The 21441-nt window shown below is 44.3% G+C and overlaps 1 protein-coding gene across 1 annotated transcript in view; it reads right to left on the bottom strand.

Annotated features, from left to right (window-relative positions):
* Positions 1-21441, bottom strand: part of T265_09883 (hypothetical protein) — a gene marked incomplete at both ends in the record, with an annotated part of 46693 nt that overhangs the window by 3596 nt on the left and 21656 nt on the right. The window contains 10 exons of the mRNA XM_009176091.1: positions 1883-2066; positions 3136-3402; positions 5673-6021; positions 7315-7450; positions 9222-9530; positions 12391-12668; positions 17425-17488; positions 19958-20173; positions 20440-20494; positions 20533-20635. Of these exons, the coding sequence (XP_009174355.1) occupies positions 1883-2066; positions 3136-3402; positions 5673-6021; positions 7315-7450; positions 9222-9530; positions 12391-12668; positions 17425-17488; positions 19958-20173; positions 20440-20494; positions 20533-20635 (1961 nt within the window). The remainder of the gene's footprint in view (positions 1-1882; positions 2067-3135; positions 3403-5672; positions 6022-7314; positions 7451-9221; positions 9531-12390; positions 12669-17424; positions 17489-19957; positions 20174-20439; positions 20495-20532; positions 20636-21441) is intronic.

Here is a 21441-nt window from a genome sequence, read left to right as displayed (position 1 = left end):
CTCTGCCAAGTCAAGGGTTGGCCACCTCCCGGTTTACGCCACTCTGAATTGGGCATGGAAAACAGCACTCTCTCCGGCAAACGATGGTTAGGCATATGCAACACCTGTCCCAACCGACGCAGCTTCTGGTGCTGGACACATTCTTCAATGGAAGTACCCGTTACACAACCAAAAACACGCTGGTATTCACAGTGGAAAAGCCTAATACGAACATAACGACCCATCGCGGGAACAGATTTGATATGTTTCACTTTGTAACCTTCTCACCTGATTTCCCCGTTCAGCTTTGTTGTTATCTCATAGGAATTAGTCACAAATGTTTGACGCACCCCAGTCACGTGAAATCTAAGCATATACAAGTGAGTTCCTTGTGCACAAGACGCCAGAGAACTTGAGGAGCGTTGGCTGGCATGAATTGCCATTGAACTTCCGAAGCTACAATGAGTTCCAAAGCCCCTAACCATCCGAGGGATGTGAAATTGGCTAGTCAACTACAATGGGCTCCTGGAAAGCAAATACCTCGTTTGCCACCAAAGGTTCACTTTTTGAGTGGTATCAAGATGCAGCAAGATGTACCAAGATAACATTTATTCCCCCCGTGTGATTACATCTCTGAGGCGTTTCTACGTCCACCAGGTGTTTGGAAGGTGGATAAATGAGCTTTCATGCTGTCGTAACAGCGGCTTAAGCGGATGACCGAATAGGCAACAAGGGACATCGATGTATCCAGTGCAGGAACAACCGGCCAACACAGCTAAATGTCTTTCAGGAAACAAAGCAATAAGTACCTGAATTTCTTTGGGCCAGCAGGAAACCATGAGTACCCAATGAAACTTTCCAAGATTGCGCTCCTCCATATCCGTTCGGTAACGAACACAGAAATGTTGTCGTTTAAAAAGAAGGAGAATAGACAGGCTATCCACACAAGAAACAAACAAATGAGGGCACCGAAATAAAGGGCTCTACCTTCGTCTCCGGCGGGAAAAATAACTCGACTGTTTTCAAGTTTCCAATGGCTGCCTTCGTGCCTGTGAATCTTGACTTGGGGGCATGGTCTACTCCAAGCACAAGCTTATTTTCTACACATAGAGATGTGTTGGAAGAGTTTACTTCATTTGTGCTTTCACGATATTGACCTGTAAGTCTCGTTTAGTACCTGTGCTTATCGATCGGCTAGAAGGCTTACACCTGCCAATCAAACATGACCTTAAGTACACTTTCTGATCGTTCCAAATGATTATTACTTGCACACTTCCGTTCGTTTGTCATGCAGTCACCAACTAATCAATCTTGTTCAATTACTGTCTTGGAGGAGGCCGTAACAAAGAGGCATAGTAAACATATGCAGGTCCCAAATTTATTTTTATGAAGTCCACGTAATCATTTCGTTTGTAAACATCACCCGATCATTTGTGTTCCGCGCGAAGACTAGTCGCCAAAAGTAAGTATGCGCAAAGTACCTATTTGCGGATGACTTCACACTGTCCCGTCGTGATTTGGTGAGTACAATCGCAGACAACTCACTCCACTGTCAATAGACAGTGTCGCCTACTGTGGAGCAGAGTAACACCCATTGTTGCACGATGGGTTTCACGCTCCAATACGACAGTCCTAAGAACAGCTGAACCGTGTTTAGGCGCGAGAGGTTCTCTGTTGAGGAGCTTCGCTGTACTAATATTTTGTAGGATACGACTTCGGAATCGAAACACTCATGGATTGGATAGCGAATGAGCACATGGATCTCCCACCTGCCTAGCCTCCAGGGAGCAAACCATTTAGTGAGGCGGGGAGATCACACACAAAAAAACTTTATTGCCGTACCGAATAAAGACAAACAAAGGAGTTAATATTTGAAACGGAATGCATCGGTTGGTATTCATACCTGATTCTTTGTCTCCGAGTGATCAACGGGATCAATGTAAGAAAAGTCGTCAATGAAGTCGCCCGTAAACTGCCGTCCAGTGGATGTGTTGAAAACGCGGTCCTTGACACCTTGTTTGAGAAGTTCTTTCAGTTTACTGATGATTGCATCACCTTGAGCAGACTCACAGTTTTCATAATCATATCTGCAGGGGAAAGCACGTAAATCCGAGAAACTATTGGTGAGAAAACGCAAAATTTGAGTCCAAAGAAATACTGACCGGGTTAAAAAAAATCAAACTGATTAGTGGCAGATAGACACCGACGACGGAATTTCTGAGGGGTTATTTCTGGCGTCAGACGCGTAATGAGTTAGCGTTAGAGTTTATCCGAACATCCTGCGATCTGTGTTAGTATTGCAAGCCCCAACTGTTTGGGCCCTGTTCTTATGGGTGTTACACAATCACAGTCATCAACAGACGAGTCAGTGCTAGTCGAACCGCACTTTGTGAGCTAGTTTCCTTCCGCGGCGAGTCCTGATCTTGCATGTCCCTGACAAAAGCCATGCATGAAGGGTTTAAGGGAGAGACAAAAAAAGAGAAAGACCAAGGATTTCATCAGTTCAGCTTTTCACAGTAGATATCGCGGTAGCCACAGCCACGCTCTGAACACTAGGGCAACTTCCTGAGTTTTGTGTAGAGTGCGAATTTAGATAGCTACTTTAGAAGAGTGAAAGAACAGCGAAGGAGCAGCGTGGGCTTCACGACTAGATAATGTTCGTGATTCAAATGAGTTATTTGTCCAAGGGTACCTAATGCACAAGGCTACAACAACCCTCAAGTCGAATGCACCGTAAGGAAACTCTCGCTGAAACCAAATTGCCCAAAAAGTAATACCCTAACGTATCACATCTGGTGCTCTTTGCGACACACGAAATCGCGGGATTTAACTCGCAGTAACGGGCTTCAATATTCGTTTCTAAATCTGCCAACCAATAATAATCTGTGATGTGCCAATGAATATAGACTAAACCCAATGGAGGGAATGAAACAAACTAGTGGCATAAAAGTCGAAACCTCCCACGTGACAAGGGAAAACCAAAGCATCACGCTGTGAAATGGGATACACATGTACTCTTCAAAGTCGGTCATTTAGGAAATGGATTTGTGCCCGTCGAGATTGATCATTCAGCTTCTTTGTCTATCAGGAATGTTTCACAGAACAACAGAAAATGGGAAAAAGGCAAAAAAAGGTGGGAAAACCAAATCAACAAACCTTGTGAAGAAGTATCTCCCATATTTGACCCAGTGTTCACGTAGAATCGCTTCTACATCCGCTGGCTTTCCAGCCTGCTGACGCGATGCCAAAATAGACAGCCAAGCAAAAAGCGCCCACATGCCATCCTTTTCACGAATATGATTTGACCCGGTTCCAAAGCTTTCTTCACCACACAACGAACACATATTGGCGTCCATTAGGTTTCCAAAAAACTTCCAGCCGGTTGGCACCTCAAAACATGGAATCTTGCGCGCCTCACAGACTCTGCACAATAAACAACAACAATGATGTTAGTAATGACGATACTAATACAAAATAACAGCAATAGCAGCAATAAAATGATAATGATAGTGAAACACCAAGGAGCGGAAATTTCACTCGCCGAAAGGAATAAAGAAATATCCTTCAAATGCGGTCCTCCCTGTCCGCAAATTTAGCGACTCTTCGCGCACGCATGCCTCTCTAAAGTCTTGCTCCCAGACAGGCATTTTGCACTCCAACGAGAGCACATTCCGTTCTAATTCTCGTGCGAGATGGCCCAAGTGGTAGAGCGCGAAATTTACTAACCGGAAGGTTCGTGGTTCGAATCCGACCTCCGCCACTCGACTTCCCCTGTCTAGGCTTGGGCAACCTGGCAGTATCCTAGCCCTCGTGCTTCCTTCGGGTGGCATGGCAGTTAGGCACCGGAAGGGTGCTACAGCTGAACGCTTTCCTTTCCAATTTTCGTGCTAACACAACTTTTCTAAGGGTTACTTCAACGCACAACATCTACAGAACCTTGGAGGTCCGCTACTCAGCAGACGACCATACTGAACTGGTGGAGGCTATCGGCTTCGACATCACCAGCACTCCTCACGCCCCCTCGCCGACACATGAAGAACTGCGTTGCGTCGGACCTGCTTTATTTTGGTACACAGTTTACGAGGGGCATCACAGTCTAGGTACGTTAGTTGACAATATATGGCTGGAACAGCGATACTATTCAGGGATGTGAATGTACACCTTCATAAAACCATACAACAGATATACCGCTAATACGCATCACTATCAATCCCGGCTGAACTGGCCGTCTGTGATTATGGAGGTGACAATTATTGCGTGACTACATGACTGCCTCTTAATATAACCTCGTGAAAGTGCAGAAATTTGCTCGTGTTAGCGAAGTGGTCAGGATTCGGAAAAACAGACTACTGGTCTCCCACAGAGAGAAATGAAAAAACCTGAGGGCAGAGGGATTGTGCAGGGCGAAGAAAACAGCCACAGCAGATCGTGTAGTTCTTGGATGACAACTGATCACTGAAGGAATGGAGTTCGTAGTAGCCCGGGTTGAGGCGTCAAACTACTGAATGCAAGGTTCATTATGCTTTGGCAACCATGGCGTCTCGGTTGCTCCTCTCGAAACTTAAGCAACCTGGTAATACCTTTCTCACATCCAACGAGCTGCATGGGCGCTACGCACAGGAGGGGTGTCACAGGGGAACAACTCGTTTATTAGTAAGAAGGAAATCGGGGAACGAGCGTTCATAACGGCTGTGTTGTAAGTTTCTGTATGGCTTGGGCAAAGCAACGTGTCCGAATGACCTTAAATACTGTGTGAACTATGAACAGATACCGTCATATATGCGAGAAGTGCAAGCGTACGACTGTGTATCCATTGTAACTCTTACAAACTAGCCCATCCTCTCATTTACAACCATATTTTCCAGTTTCTTAATGAAGTCGTTATAGAATATGTTGAAATATTGGTGGTTCCGGTGAGTTTATTGGATGTTGATCAGGTGGTTGATCAGTGCGCACTGATGATGGTAACGAGACGTTTGCAAGTCAATCACCAAGCTGGGCGAACAGATCAACAGCCACCTGTTCAACAACCAAGACAGAGGAATCGCCGTGAATTGAATAATGAGGAGCGTGTATGGGAGGAGGATGGCAAGCAGTCTTCGTATTGTCCTGGCTATTCGGTAGCAGATTTGTAGCTTCACTCAGACAACCTTCGCGGATAGGTAGGCAAACGCAGAGCGGAACTTTAACCAAGCTAGCCCCAAATCTTGCACGAAATTCCGTTATTCCAGCAAAGCAGAGGGCAATATTATACCGGCTGCAACCTAAGTAGCTTTTCAGTTAATCTAACTGAGTTCAGTTATGGATTTAAAAGAAAAAGCATATTCGAACCAAATGCCCCAATTCAACCATGAACTAAAACAAAATCTTCAAACAGCGTAAAATTGGAGCGACAGAAGACAATCCACTACCGTCGAAGATAGTTCCGTCATTCATCATTGTCAGCTGTAATGACCGCGTACTCGTCATACAGTGGTTGTACCGGGGAATCAACACCCCACTAAAGCTCACAAATGTAGTTCCTTCAAAGGGACGACAAATGAACGGTTCGGGCGACTTGCGCGTACTCCAATAATATTCTAGTTACAGCAAACTGGTCAACAATAACAGACCGCGGCATACCTCCAAAGATACATGAAATACCAATCGCTTTACGCCGTTCTGTGCGGTAGGTTGAGCCAAATCTCACTTACCGGTCCAATGCACGACTGGTGGGCATGCTACGCGCACAGCCAGAAATCCCTGATTCTCGGAAATACTTGATCGCATCCACGTTGTCCGCGATGACGGCCAGGGAGTCACAAGGAGAGACGAAGAAACCGTTACGGCCAATAATCATATTCCGATCGCCGTCTCCATCAAACGCCGCTGCGAGGGACACTGAGGGATCGTCTACCACAGCCTGAACCAAATCTGCCGCATATGTTAAATTTGGATCCGGATGACCACCCCCGAAATCCTCCAATGGTACGGCTTTGAGAGCAGACTCCTCAGGCATTCCCAACTTCTTGCAAAGAAGTTCTTTGATGTAGGGTCCAGTTACTGAAATTGAGTGAATTCGCAACAGCTTAAGTTTTAATAAAGGTAAAAAACAGTGATGTGTTTTGAAAGCCAAAGAAAGCCCTAAGATGTATTTCCCTATTAATGAGTACCGTAATCCCGTGATATATTATTCATGGGATCAGCTTTTCATCTAGTAATGATTGGCCGTAACGAAGTATGGAAAACAGCATCTTTAACTACATATAAACAGGACAACGTGAATAAACTAGGTGGATGATAGTGCCTCGAACTCAAACCTCAGAATTAATCATCCGCACAAATACTGGTTGCGATTTATGGGATAGAAAAACTGAGGGAAGGAAAAAGAGATGAAAAGCACGCAAAGTAACTAACAATAATTGACTGTGAAAGTTGTTGAAAAAAGGTTGCCCACGGTAACCGAAACTTCGAATGATAACATCTTATTCCGCTACGTTGGGTGTTGACTTTAAAAAATTCCCTATAACTACCAGTACGACTTCCTTATAGTTACTAGTGAAGGGAAGGCCTTCGCTGCGGAGTTATTTATTGGAAAACACCCACTGGGCAGGGAAGCGAAACTCTCAAATGTATCTTGTTTATTAAAACTGAGTACCCATCTTCTTCTCGAACGCGTCCCCCTGAACTTTACTGGATACTCATTGACTATCCCTCAAATGCAAACAAATGCTACAAAGCAATTCCACAAATTCCGTAACAAATCTCATTTTTCAATAGTCGCGAAGCGGATTTACGGGAAAACCGCACACTACTCGCATGCCTCATCAGTAGTATCCACCGTTACACTAGTAGCATGAATGACAGAGCCATCCCAGTATGCTGACGTCACTTGAAAGTCACTTACCCAAGTGAACTAGACGAAGACAACAAGGTTTGAATAGATTTGCACCAACACATGGTCTGAAGGGTTCCTATTGCACTGGATTGCATACAGAGCCATTGTCTGCAGAACAACCAACTTAGTTGTATTGGGATAAATGAGCTACAAAAAAGCCAAGTTGTTATGCGGGCATTGTTCTGACCAGTGATTTCAGTACTTATAGAGGTTATATGAAAAAAATGCTACCAAGTTGTGTCGATATTAGATATAATAGGGTGGATTCCTCACACAGGAAGGTTTCACATGCAGCATTCGCTTTAATCGAGAATCAGGATTTGGCCACCTAGAAGGTGGTATGTGGACAAAAGTATACATGTTTCCAGCCTCCGATTGTACGTTTTCACACTGATGAAGCCTTCATCAAGAACAGTAAACATTCTAGAGAGAACAAGTGAAACAACTGGGAAACTCACCTCCACTAAGGCCACTGATCTTCAGCTTGAACGGCGCGTGGCCAGATGACCCACTCAAAAGCCCCCTGATCGCACCAAAATCAAATAGCGAGCTTATATACGATGCATAGTCACTCACGCTGCTAATCACGTTTACCTGAAACATGAATAAAGAAAATGATCTACACCACCTCGTTTACACAAATCATCCACGCGTATCCAACCTACTGATCAATCGCTAGTCACAGTTCCCGAGTTACGAGGAAGTTTGTCCACTTACCTACCACCATGAGGTTCACCTAGAGGCCTATTGTTTCTGACCAGATGGAATGATCAGCCTATCAATGTCCATACTATTTGCATTAAGGAAAGCGTGATGGCTTAGTCGTATATAACTACCCTACAAGAAATCGCCCACTACAGCTATTCGCTGGAGGACAATCAGATGTCTCAACAAGTGACATGAATTATATTTTCTATAGAAACCTGATAACAAACACCCAAGAGTCTGAAAAGATGAATTGTCAACCAAAACACATACTTTTAACCTTACGAGAAATAACAGTGTGCACAATTCGGAATTTATGTAATGCCTGGAGAGGTCACGTAAGACAGCACGTTTACATTGTACTTACGTTTATGATGTATAAACATTGTGACCTCAATTAACCGGTTCCATTGTGGTTCTGGGTGTACGGTATGCGGACCGCAATAGAACGAGCGATGGTGTCAATGTAAATAATGCGAACAACAGAAAACAGAGAAGCTCACAAACACGAAAGACTAATAAACTACTTGGATAAATCGCACAACCCATTACAACAGATTAAGAAGTATACTACAGAAGATCAGATGGACAGTGAAACTAGGCTCCACTCAGAAGGAAAACTGTAATTCAGCATCTGTGTCTCACAGGTCCCGCAGATGACACATACACTGACTGATGTGTTGTTCACAATTGCTGCTGGTCGAAGATGAAAGACTTGACAAAGTAGTCATGTAACTTCCAGACTGGTACTCGGCTTGTTTTAACGGCGCCACCGACCTAGTTCGAAATACACAATGCCTGGAGATAACATGTGTCTGTACAGTACATTGTGGAAATCCGCAGATCCGCTCCGGAATTTTCAATAGGATGCGCAGAGCACCGGTATAAAGTGGTTGGTTCTGGTTGCAGACGCTCAACGATATGACGAGGTCAGGTAACCTATGGTGCTGTTTGATACACATGCTCAGTTTGTGCTTTAAACCACTGTTCGATCCGTGATTTTATCACTTCATAAGCATCCGAAAATCATTGTGTTCATATTCCGCTATCGGCATCCAGATATCCTCACCACTCAAATCGTTTCACGGTTGGAAAGCTAAATGGAAATGCCAGATTCCTAAAAGCCGAGACCCTGATCAACCAGAAAGCACGTCTACTCTATACCCATCTTTCCAAGTAGCTGACCAGCTGGCAGGATTTTCGCGGACAACATCAAATCAGTACAGCCGCGCACAATCACACATGTTTCACTTGTAACGCATAAGTCCAGCTTGCAACATTGTTGATTGGCCTAACTTCACACATTTACCAAGGAATGAAATTCGGACGCTAGCAGACAAGCTGGCATGTGGCTCATGCAATCAAAGGGCGAGATAGTACTATTCTTGATTTGACAAAATACAAAAGTCCATATTAATAGTTGGGAGACTAGTCCGCGAAATTCAGATTTATCACAGAATAAAACCAGAGTGTGGTCTGCGTTTGGTTCGAAAGCTGCTAGGTGAACCAGAGCAAAACAGTTCTACGAGAATTTCACTAAGCGCAGATGCTATTCTCCAAACATATATAGTCAAGCGAATATGCGACTCCCAGTGAATTCGAACATCAGAGTCCACCAACCGCAAGACTGAGCGGAAAACGCACCAACAAGGAAACTTACTCGGAAGGACTTCTTGTTGCTCAACATAAATTCTGAGGCACCAATCTTGTCCAAGTCGAAATCCAGTGGATGGGCCAGTGTCCTGAACTCGCTAAGAGATTTGCTTTCTTCATATATTGCATTGGTAACTTTCTCGGGTGATGGACCGCCATTCTCACAATTGTATTTGATTCCAAAATCCGCCTCCGGACCACCCGGATTATGACTAGCAGTAAGCAGGATTCCACCGTGTAATTTATACGTACGAATTATGCAAGAGGCAGCTGGAGTTGATAGAATACCGCCCTGACCGACAAGAACCTCCGAAACCTGTGAGATGTGGAGAGTGGCAAAATGCCTGAGATGGTCACAACAAAACATAGAGTAATTGGCAAAATGTCCTCATTTGCAACTTAATTTGCTATTACCGGGAAACGCAGCTGAATCCCAGCTTGATCCCTCGTTTTCAAGATTCTAAACATCTCCACAGGCCGCCTGATGTTTCAGTTCGCACATTAGAGGTTTTTTCTTGGCGGAACACTATTGGTAAGGTCCGACAGCTCACGACCGGTTTAATCGTTCGCCGTATTTCTCAGCTAGCCGCAGTCCGTGAGTTTCTATCAACTCCACATCCTGTGTGCATGCGATCGGCAATTGCAATACACCCTCTGAAACGTGAGGCGGTATTTGTGCAACACATTCAGTTAAAGAATACCATACACGGGAGATCCAATGGAGATACGATTGGGTCACCTGTCAACACCAGAGTAATTCGCAAATGAGTAAGTATATTTTGCCAATGAGCTCCAGACAGCTCAGTAGCTAACGTGTGAACTTAATGAACAGGACATTCGTGGCTCTAACACCATCCCGAAATCTCGACTATTCTTGTCTAGACTTGAGAAACATGGCAGCTAGGTAGCAAGAGGCTGTTAATGCCGAACGACTGGCTTATTATCAATTAAAAGGAAATTTGATGTTCAAGTAGAGCAGAACGTTGACGGGAACTCGGGGACGGCACCCGATGAACAGCGAACCGGTCGTGGGCTGTGGGGAAATTTTCAGCAGCTTTGTGAGTAGAATGCTCCCCCAAGTCAGTGGATGGTACATATTTACGATTACTATCGAGTCACGTCGGAAAATCAGACCCGATTTTCGGCTGTCAACCGGGTACTACATTACATTAGCTGTAACTGTGAGTTTAGTTCATTGAAAATGGTGAAGATGAAAGGATAGGCACACAATGATATCAGTGATCAGTTAGTCAAGAGTCACGTCGGAAAATCAGACCCGATTTTCGGCTGCCAACCGGGTACTACATTACATTAGCTGTAGCTGTGAGTTTAGTTCATTGAAAAAGGTGAAGATGAAAGGATAGGCACACAATGATGTCAGTGATCTAGCCAGTTAGTCAATATCAAATTGTTACCGATAAAATAAACATTGAGACAGTTATTCGATGAGGAAGACACCCTTAGTGCAAGAGTTCTGAAGGTTGCGCAACTTGGCCGTATCAGTGTATGTCACTGATCACGGAACAAATGAGTTCATCAATCAGGGCATTCATAATTTGTCACCGACTCACAGTCATGCTTGGGGCTATTTCTGTCCTGCACAAGGATAAAAGGCGGACGGTCTTCAAACAAGTGCAATCCATGAGGCTTGGCTAGCTCGTCAATGGCGGATAAACTTGTCTATCGACAGCTACTTGAAGTGGGCCAGCAACACTAATCCGATGTTACATTAGGTCCGCGCAATGCTTCGGAAACACTGATGGCATAAAACGAGTTTTTCAATATATTCTGTGCACATTCTGATCCATAAAACAGTGTGGATTGCACTCCGCAAATGTATACATTATCGCTGACAACCAGAGTGACATCATAGACGAAAGGTCCCACCTTTCAAAATCACCTTCTCTAGGTTTCTGAGACTTACGCAGTTAGCCAGGTGGACGATTACACCGAATTCACAAATACAGCCATCTGCAAGCACGAGGTCCGAGTTCAAACCTACTCGCCATAACACATTATATTTTACGGCAGAAAACTCATAATGCTAGACAGAGCACACCATTCGAGGTTTCTTCGGTTTATGGGGTTGTATTTCCCATGATACTAACGACTACTGTCTGCCCCCTCCCTATAGTAATGAATAAGGTGTAGCAATGCGAACACAGAACTGAGGCTGACATGCACATAATGGTAAGCCACAAGAAGAATGTACGACAATACTATTGAGAGATTTATTTGCGCGTAGCGTTTCCTGGAGTTAGCCTCCACAGGCAACGATCTCCTTAAGCGAAGAAATACCTTCAGAAGCATCAAACAGCCTTCTCCATAGCAAAGTCTGTTCATTACAGGGGATACTGAAAACAGTGCTCTTCAACGAGAATTTAGCGGTCTTCGAGCGAAATCCTCCACTTGACCAGGACTGATCAGATAACATCCTCAATAGATTCGTAAACGAAGAACCTATCCATGTAACATGGTCGACCAGCCAAAATGGACCATGCTACCTGGGGAGACCTAAATAAGAATCCGCAAATGATGGCAACATGAGGGAAATACATTCTGAAATAATATGCTAAGTAACGAGGGCCAAATAACTACCGAAGCTATTTGAACTGATCCCATCTGTTTTGAAACTTCAGTCTTATAAAGCCCAAGTGTGATAAAGAGGGGTCTCAACTGTGACAATCCTCCGTGAGTGCTAACGTGTCCAGGCCTACCTATCGACCAATATAAGCCGGGGAATATTGTGAAGCGTGTTGGCGACCGGGAATGATATGGTGATCTTTTTTTCAAAGGGTAGATGGCACAACAATTGTTTCCGCATCGGTATCGCCACCCCGTTGAAACGTTTCAAGTCCCTAGTGGATCACTAAACATTAAGTAAGCCCCCAAAGTACAATAAAAAACAAACGACATGATAACGGTTTACGACCGGAGCAAAAGAGACACCGGAAAGTCATCCGCTAAGCTAACATGGGAAACAAATCGGGCTATGGAAATATGGTATCTTTTCCCTTGTCTAGAAGATTGTGCATGAAAAAAGGCTACCATCGAGTACGACACCAGAACATACACAAACGGGTTCAATATGCAGTGTTCCAGGATGGGAATGATCCGAACTCACGGAACCGTGGGTGTACACCAAATGCGAACTTGAGTAATTGCACAAAACTCACCCCGTTGGCTGCGCACATTGGCAAAATGATACGCTGCAAGCAGTCCCGAAGGAAATAACGTCCATCACCACCGACTACCAGACGAACAGGCGCAGTGCCGAGGATAGAATTCTTCAATGCAGCATTTAACGTGGCTTGAATAAAGTTCTCAGTATAGTATTGTTGTTGAAACGTTTTGGTGGGTTTGCGCAAGCCACTAGTTCCGGGCTTTTGATCAGTGAATGGAGTGGTGTGTTTCGTGATTATTTCGTATTGCTGCGTGTGAGACATGTTGGTAGCTAAAAGGAGAGAGAAGCACATCCGAGTCAACACCGAGCTCAAAGTAAGCTCGGCAAGTATGCGATTTTTTACAGCTAATTATGATGAGGAGCTCAACATAACTCAGTGCGCCAACTTACTGATCGGAAGATCTGCGGTTCAACCACAAACTCAGCATCTCAACTGCCATTTGAGGTTGGACAACATGGTAGCTAAGCACCTGAACGGTACTACAGCTGAACGATCATTTATTAGTTCACTAACACTGGTTGCAGGGGAGATACAAACATACCAATGAAAAGCAAGGTGACGGAAAACGGCAGGCACATAAGAGCAGATGCTGCGAAAAAAATCCACTGATTCCCGTTCAAAACGCAAAAAGATACGAGAAATTTCCGCTTCGATATCTCTAGCGGCAAACTAGACGATATCGGTCGGGGCGCTTAATGGCAATTCCATGTATAACTACAACAAACAGATAACTGTTCCAAAAATAACGAACGTGCCATGAGACGTGCGAAATGGGAAAGGTGGGAATTTATGAGTGCCCTAGTTGTCTGCAGCGAATCGGCAACTGAACAAGATGAATAAAAATAAAGAACGGAAAGGTATCATTAAGCGTTCCGGAGAGCAGTGCCGGACACACTTTGCGCATGAGAACAAACCTTCAGAAATGAAAGGCTAAACCCGAAACCAGTACGGACTAACGGCAACACATTTTTGTGCCAAAAAGTCAGGAGAAACCAACGCACCATTTGCCAGAGCTTCGTCAATCCTTAGTGCATGCGCATAAGTCATGCACATGAAACAGGTAACAATAGAACAGCGTCGTTCAGTTACAAAACCCTTCATACGAGACGCTCCTTCGGTTGAAAGCTGCCGCTTAACCCAAAGGGTAAGATGCTTCAAGGATGTCATAACCCAGACAGGGTCGCTCAACCCTGGATTATCAAATGTTCTTGTCTAGGCTTGGGAAAACTGGTAGTATCCTGGCCCTTATACTTCTTCAGGGCAGCACGTAGACTAGGCACGAACACTTGTCACAGCTGAACAATCATATGCTGCAGTAGCTCGCACCTTAACCCCTAACCCGCGTTGAATCAGATCGCGAAATCCATTAGGGCAACCAAGTCATAACTCATAGGCGTCATCGTATACGCCACATAACAACACTCCGGGGAACAGGAATGAAGCAATATTACAAAAAATTCGGCGACACTGGTAGCCACCGACAACTAATCACAGAACGGAACATATTAAAGTCAAACCCACGGGGAAATGGGACGACACGATTGTAAAGCGGACAGAGATGATCGCACTGGCTTGAACATGCATGGACGACAGTTTTCTTCTTACAAGTTCACAACTTTGGACTAAAAAGCGGAAGTTTTCAGACCTAAGATACACTTGGGAAAAATTGTCGAATCCGCGCATTAAGCTATGTGGATAAAGCACCTGCTGTCCTGGGAACTAGTAGTTTTGTGACCGGTGAAGAAATCAAAACAGGCTGGACATGTTCGTTAGTTGCTCGACAATAAATTTGGAAGGTAGAGTAAGCGGTGTTAATGCTCTACCAGTAACACTGAAGTGGGTGCCGTTAGTGCTGCGGAGATATTTGAAAGCATTTAGAACTTTGTTACTAACACAGAGTTTAGTAGTCCAATCACAACGAAGAATTTCAGATTTGCACCAACGCGGTGACTGCGTTACATTGAGGACGAGTTCGAGGGGGTTCGAAATGAAGCCCCTACCTGTTAGCTGTTGAACACTGCCGATCGGCCAGGAATAGTCTATCAGCAGTACGTACTTAGGTAGTAGGATGCAAATCCTGTTGAGACTACAACCACCGACAAACTGAGTAATAGCAAACGCTGTAGATCTAGTGTTTGATCCAACAGTATAGAACAGCGAGGAATAGACCTCGCGATGGAAGCATTCGAATTACTTCCGACAACCGAAGACGGTAAACTCTCCGTACATGATTGTCAGGGTGAGATCGACGTAAACGTGTTCCACCGGGAAAGGGTAAATCCCACAAGCTGCATTGGTCTTACACATTAGAAGCCGCCACTCATGAGACAAGTCAGCGTGATAATACAGGGTATGCATTGTGTGAAGGGTGAGTTATATCTAGTCTGAGTCTGAGATGAGCACACTGTTGATAAACTACTCGTCGCCGCAGGGTATGTTGTTCGACCACTAGACGGATCTGAATAGGAGATATTGGTAAAATGCACATTTCCAACAATGATAAAACGGATGTAAAGTGTCTGTCAGTTTTTCGGCACAAACTGACTCCACCAGTGGGATGAAACCTTGGTTGAAACTGGAGAAAACACCAAAACCTCATTCCACTATGCTATAGGCTTTGCTGGCCTGGGGAAGGGACCGAAGCTAGTGAGTGAATGGTGCTAAAGCCATCATAGGCACACAAAGTTGAGCCATTTCGAAGTAACTGTGCACGATTAAATCTGTAGCCAGAGCATCACAGATGAAGAGGAGCAAGCGAGCGATGAATCGAGCATTCAGCTTACGAAACTTTGAATGAATTCTCCACTATCGGTTATTCCACTTCTGTTATGAGAACCAGCATAGATCGACCCACCTTGGTTACCCTTGTACATCTACCACACCATCAGTGAAAAGGCTGGATCACATATGACGGGAAAAACGTCCTATATATCGAATAATATCCAAAAGAAAAAAGGCAGTTTGCAGATAATCTCCAGGGAGCTGTCCTATGTCTAAGAACAACCAGATTTAGGGAGGACTTGTGATACCAGACATGGGAAAGCTTCAATCAATCTATCATTCTCGCGTCATGTGCCTCACACAGCACAGTTAGGAAAACAGAAGTGGATGTTCAAGTGAATGCAATAAAAACGAGTCGGTCGGCTTGGAGATTAGCACACCCGAAGATCAAACAGAAGTGGACACACTGAAATTCGAGAGAATCTGATGAACATGAAGCCTGACTTATCATATGTTCATATGTGTGTATTGTACCCCATGAGTCAAGACAAGGCACCGAAATGGTGCTACAGCTGAACAGCTGAATCACCCCGCAGAACACTTCACCCATATCTGTCCCTTCAAACTGTGAGTTCAGCCATGGGCACAAACGAAACGATAACTGAGGCTACTACCGGAGGAAGTACGAGGGCTAAGATACTGTCACATTGCCTAAGCCTAGACAGCAGTCAAATGCAGAGGTGGGGTTCGAAACATGGACTTTTCGGGCGCGCTTCAACCACTGAGCTTCTCAAAATCATGTCCTGACAAAAGGCAAAGCTGTACCAAGTGGTCCATCACTCAGCAGTGTGTGTTTAAGTGTCTCCTCTTAGGATATCACAATCCGAAATTCAAAAAATCGGCAGTTTTTGCCCCCCAAGCACACAATGCCAGATAAACATCATGCGCACGGTGGGAGCGCCGGAGCACAGGGGGAAATTGGTGTCGTCTACTGATCACGGCTGTCTTCAGTTCGAATTCAGGCACGTCGTGAGGTGCAATTTGAACATCAATATTCGAACAAAGGCAATAAGAGACTAAGGATGTCGACTGTCTCGCTTAATCAGATGCTTCGTACCCAGAACATGCTTCAAGCATCAGCATTAAAGTGCAGAAAATAACAATGAATGGTGAGTCTCATTAGCAGATGAGAGGGCGCACTGACCGCAAAATTAGGTAGTGGGAATGTATGTATCGCCCGTAGACTCACTCATATGAGAAAACGGTCGCTTGCATTTCTATCCCCGTTGGGTTAAGAAAATACTACTAGACGAGTTTATGCCGCTCTAATCAAGTAGGGACGATCATAATCAATCAAATGTCACCTGAACACCACCAAATCATTATGGTCATTTTGTATTTGACAACACAAACGTCGCTATAGTTCCGATTGACGGTGGATATTGTGATTCAATCATTTTTCGCTGCAATTGACCTTCACCTGAACAGCAAATTTAACGATGCTACCGGACTTCGACAGAGGTACATTACGGGCACACGATAATAGGAAAAGCAAGACCAATCGATACAGGAAGTAGGGTGGTTAGATCAATCATTATTTAGGAAGAAACATCGTGGAAGTCAGGTTACACCGAGATGGCCAAGCAAGCCGAACGCCAGGAAAGGTCGTATTCCAGTGTGTGCGCAGTGTGTAAATCAAAACAACGGAACAGGTCACCTCTAATCGACTGGGAAAATTTACCGAAAGTTCTCTGCAGGAGGTTCGAATCAGTTCAGTGTATGTCCTGCATACGAGACGGGGACAAGGCAATGCAAACGTGCCTTGGAATAACTCGTCGTCAGTGCATGTTTGTGAAGTTGGTGACCCGTGAAGAGTGAATGATTGCAAATTTGAGGGAGACAGTTTATGATCCTTAAAGGTTGATATCGAAAAATCTTATGGAAAACGCCCCAAATAGTTGATATGAAATCTCGGATACAAGTCCCTCAGGAAAATCGAAACGATTCAGACAGTTTTGCCCCAACAAACGACCAGTACCCGGTACCCAAACATCATTCACTTTTACGAAACTCCACGTATTGGCCAGCTTTCGTTACCGACTGTTATCAGTAAGAAGCTACACCACCATCAAGACGCAAAAAAACTACAAAACGCTGATAGAAAACGCTGGATGTTTTGAAAACGTTCATATTTGACTAAGTCTGTTAGTATACAATGCGGTTTGGAATTTCACTCGGGCATTGGGTTAGTTTGATAAGACAGCAGGGACTAATATCAATTGATCGGGTTTGGTTTCTTAGCACCCATGTTAGCCAGACGATCGGCAGCTTCGTTTCCCTCGACACCGGAATGCCCAGGAACGTGGCGCTGTTGAGGAAACGGAATGGAAAATGAAGAAGAAGAATAAGACCGAATTCCCTCTCGGAATGCCAGTGCTATTCTTACATGTAAAAAAACTATTTGAATAACCAGGTGGCAGGCTTCTTGAGGTCCCTATGGACATGCGTCAGAAATTATAACAGAGAACGGCGTTGCGCTGTAAAGGTAAATCAATCGCGTTTGTTCCAGATAGAAAAAACGCAGCGTCAAGCTCAGTAGTAAGGAAAACAAACAAGAAAAAGCCTTACTAGTAAACATGGATTGTCTACGTTTTACTGCAAATCGCCTAGACATCAAAGAAATCATGATATCCATGACAACATCTGACCTCTGTGCTGGATCACATTCGTGAAGAAGGACTCGACCGGAATACCTTATCTAATCCTAAGAATAATATCAGAATAATAGTAAAATAATAACAGTCGTTCGGCCTAGTTGCCATGGGAGCATAAGGGATGGGAAACTGCCAGGTTGCCCAAGCCTCGTCAGGAACAGTCAAGATACAGGGGTTAGGTTCAAACCACGGATCTTCCGGTCAGTAAGTCCGCTCCTTAACCATCAAGCTGTCGCGAGCAATGAATGCTGTGAATGCGCTGTACCCATGGGTTCCTCTTTAATGTCGCACAAAGAATGACAGCCGCGAAAGAACACTGTTTGGCGGAAGCACTGATATTCCAACACACTGACTGATGACAGCAGCGCTGATTCAAATAATGTCGTGTGTAGTTTAACATAAGAATGACCATAAATGACTCTACACTAATAAAACCATCTCAGTCAGATTTGACCACTTGTTTGAGCGGATTGAACGAGCAGCCATTGCATATCGTTAGAGGTGGAAAATGAAGCTCATTACAAGAAAATTAAAACGAAGGCAGGTGGCACAGCCTTATATAAGCACGTGACATCCCGAAGCCCTCAAGATTCTCTAATTTATACATTTTTTCACACCTTCCTCGACCGGTTATAAGAAGAAATAGCGCGCACTAACAAGAATCCACATTCTAAATTCTCCATAGAAGTGAAGGCTCCAGGATTGCAAGCTACTAGCTCTGTGTTGGGAGCAAATTTTGCCGAATACGACCCACGAAATGACTTCTCAAGACGTTCCAAATAATGATGACGGTGGCGGTGATTCCAACGACCACTACAAAATTACAATCCAGAACGATTGTTTCAATACTGATTAGACCCGCACCACAATAGTATCACCAGAAATTCCCTCCTGACAATTTTGATCAGCAAAGCCTTCTTCCATCCAGGCATTGTCTGGTCGGCAAGATCGGCAATCGGACTGCAAAAGTTTTGCCACCAATCATCATCATCATCAAGATCATTATGATCAGCTGTAAAAACCGCGTAATTGCCGTACAGTGGTTACATCTTCCACTTCTTCTTCTTCGCCGACAATTTGGGGAGCTAGGGTAAATAGCTGCGCACTGGGAGCGGTAGTTGATGTAATCATTTGTAAATGCAGCGGTGTAAGTGGACTTTCCATTGGGGATTTCACGAGGGGAGATTCGCATTAAAGAACATCAGTTCAATGGAGATAGCGTTCAAATTATTTGTCGGAATTGGATAAAACAAAGGTGGAGGTTGCCGGGGCGTGCTACTCCGCACGAAAATCAGTCACCAAAAACATCGACACCAACCTAGTTATCGTCCACTACGAACAAGAATTACACAATTGCGGGACTCTGAACCACATGGAAAAGCAAACAATCTAGCGACAACTAACTAACCAATCAGATCAAAGAAAACTGCTAGAAATAGAAGAGTATTCAATCAACCGATCAAGTGGAACGGAATAAGACCACAAAACAAGGAAACGGACCAATCAAAACGAAGAGACAGAATTGTAAAATCGAAAACGTCCAACAACAGAGCAAACCAAATTTTAAACTGACCAGCCATAATAACGTGAAATCCTCCTCGGGATCAACTAATCACTTTAGCTTTATTGGATACTATTTGGAAACTATATAAGCACAGATAGAATGGAAGGAGTTTATCCACTCAACCCCGAACCGACGATATCGTCGGTGCCTACCTGTAAAATATGTAGCCAAGTTTGACTGAAGTTAGTCGGATTGTGGTGCATAAGGATTTCTTGTCAATGCCTACCAGTGGGGTTAATAAATTCGTGATTCCGCCAGTAATATCAAAACAAAATTAACAGGAAAAGTTCCTGTGCAACAGCCAAAGTTTTTAGAGATAATGTTAGTCACTAAAAAGCTGATTTCGGAAAGAAGTTACGATGCGGTCGCTCCACCGATACTTGAAAATACTGCAAACGGGCCATTTCAAATACCGAACAAACAAAGGAAGACACGACGAAAGATACTAAACTCGCATTGATCGTCATCCCAAACGCAGTCAGTGTGACACTAAGCAACATTCTATCCTCACAGAAAAGTCAATTGTGAGCGCAGTAGCAAACACAATAAAGTGACAGACCCATGATACGTTAACTCCAGACTCGCGGATAACCCGTAATAGCCGTTTGACAGGCTCCCGTAGTTTGACGGGCTTGCCGTCGTACAATTTCCATCCATTTTTCTCCCACACGGGACCCCATTCGGTCGCACAGTGTTGAGCAAACTTGCTGTCAGTAGCGATTGTGATGCTTGTGAGTCCAACTTCTTTGGCCTGTTTCACAGCAGTTATCACAGCCTGTAAGAGGTTATACAGCAAACAGTTAGCTTGAAGAAAACACCAAGGGAGCGAAGCGTTACTAGGACAGTATAGTAAATGGGACCAAGTAGCGCATCATTACTTCACATCCTATGATCACGACTGTCATCAGCTACAAACCAAGCCACGTAGAGGCCTCCAAATTCTTTTGACTCGCAAGATCAGTAAACTCTCGAAAATGAGTCAGCCTTTCAATCCATCGTGAAATCCATGCCAACAATATTCAATTGTTTAACGCAGCTCACCTCAATTTCTGCCCTGTTGTTTGTTTGTTCCCCACTCAGCCGCTCAGACACATTTCTGAAAGGCATTGTCGAAAAGCGGATTTATAAACCTACAGTCGGTGACCTGGCCCCCAGTATACCCCGTAACCGGCCTGTCTGTTATCACCAGGGCCAATGCATGCCCCATCTGTGTAGACGATAGAGCCATCCGATGCATCTATATTCGGAAGAAAAAACAATCAGTTCTGGCATCAGCACCACTGAAAAGAACAGGTACATTTCATTGCCGATCATAAAAATTGTACTGCTAGATGCTAGGCTATGAAAATCTCACGGCGCGGAAATAGATCTTAGAGATGGGTGGTGAAAGCATTAATTTTGACTCCAAATCAGAGGAACATTTAGCGCTGGACAGAGATACCTGGCAAAAGGCCACGTGCATGTATTGAATTTCGAGACTCAGCGTGTCCCGACACTCGTAAACAAACCACGCACTCCCAAAAGACTTACGAATGTACCAATATCTGTAAACTTACGGGGCTTCGTAAAATGTGGACGAATTTGGAAGAGCTAAACTGGACGTGGGAGTCATCAGCTCTCCTCTGCTACATCAGTCGCGGAGCGTCAATTGGAGAATTAAGCTAAGTAAGTTTAGTCTAATTCCTAACAAAGAAACTGCACCATTTGTTTATCTGTGGCAACCGAAACGGCTCATCATGGGCAACCTCCGACAGCATCAGCGTTACGCCAAAATGTAGAAGGAAACGAACAGTGACACCAGTACCTCGTTGTTTAGTGCGGTGCTGTTACTCGTCTTACTGTCACCATGCTCATGCCTTTTCTTTAAGACCCAACAGACCTCTGCAAGTTGGTCTGCCAATCTTCTTTTACTCTAGGTTAACATCGAACCTACTCGCCCACTCGCAAAAGCAAATCCATCTCTGTGACAGCTCAAGGATCCAACCACGACGTTTGATGGACGAAAATGCTGCAAGCATATATATATATATATATATATATATA

This window comes from Opisthorchis viverrini, assembly GCF_000715545.1.
Source record: "Opisthorchis viverrini unplaced genomic scaffold opera_v5_316, whole genome shotgun sequence".
Lineage (NCBI taxonomy): Eukaryota > Metazoa > Platyhelminthes > Trematoda > Opisthorchiida > Opisthorchiidae > Opisthorchis > Opisthorchis viverrini.
The sequence above is the reverse complement of the archived record's forward strand: the minus strand, read 5'-3'. Positions and strand labels throughout refer to the sequence as shown.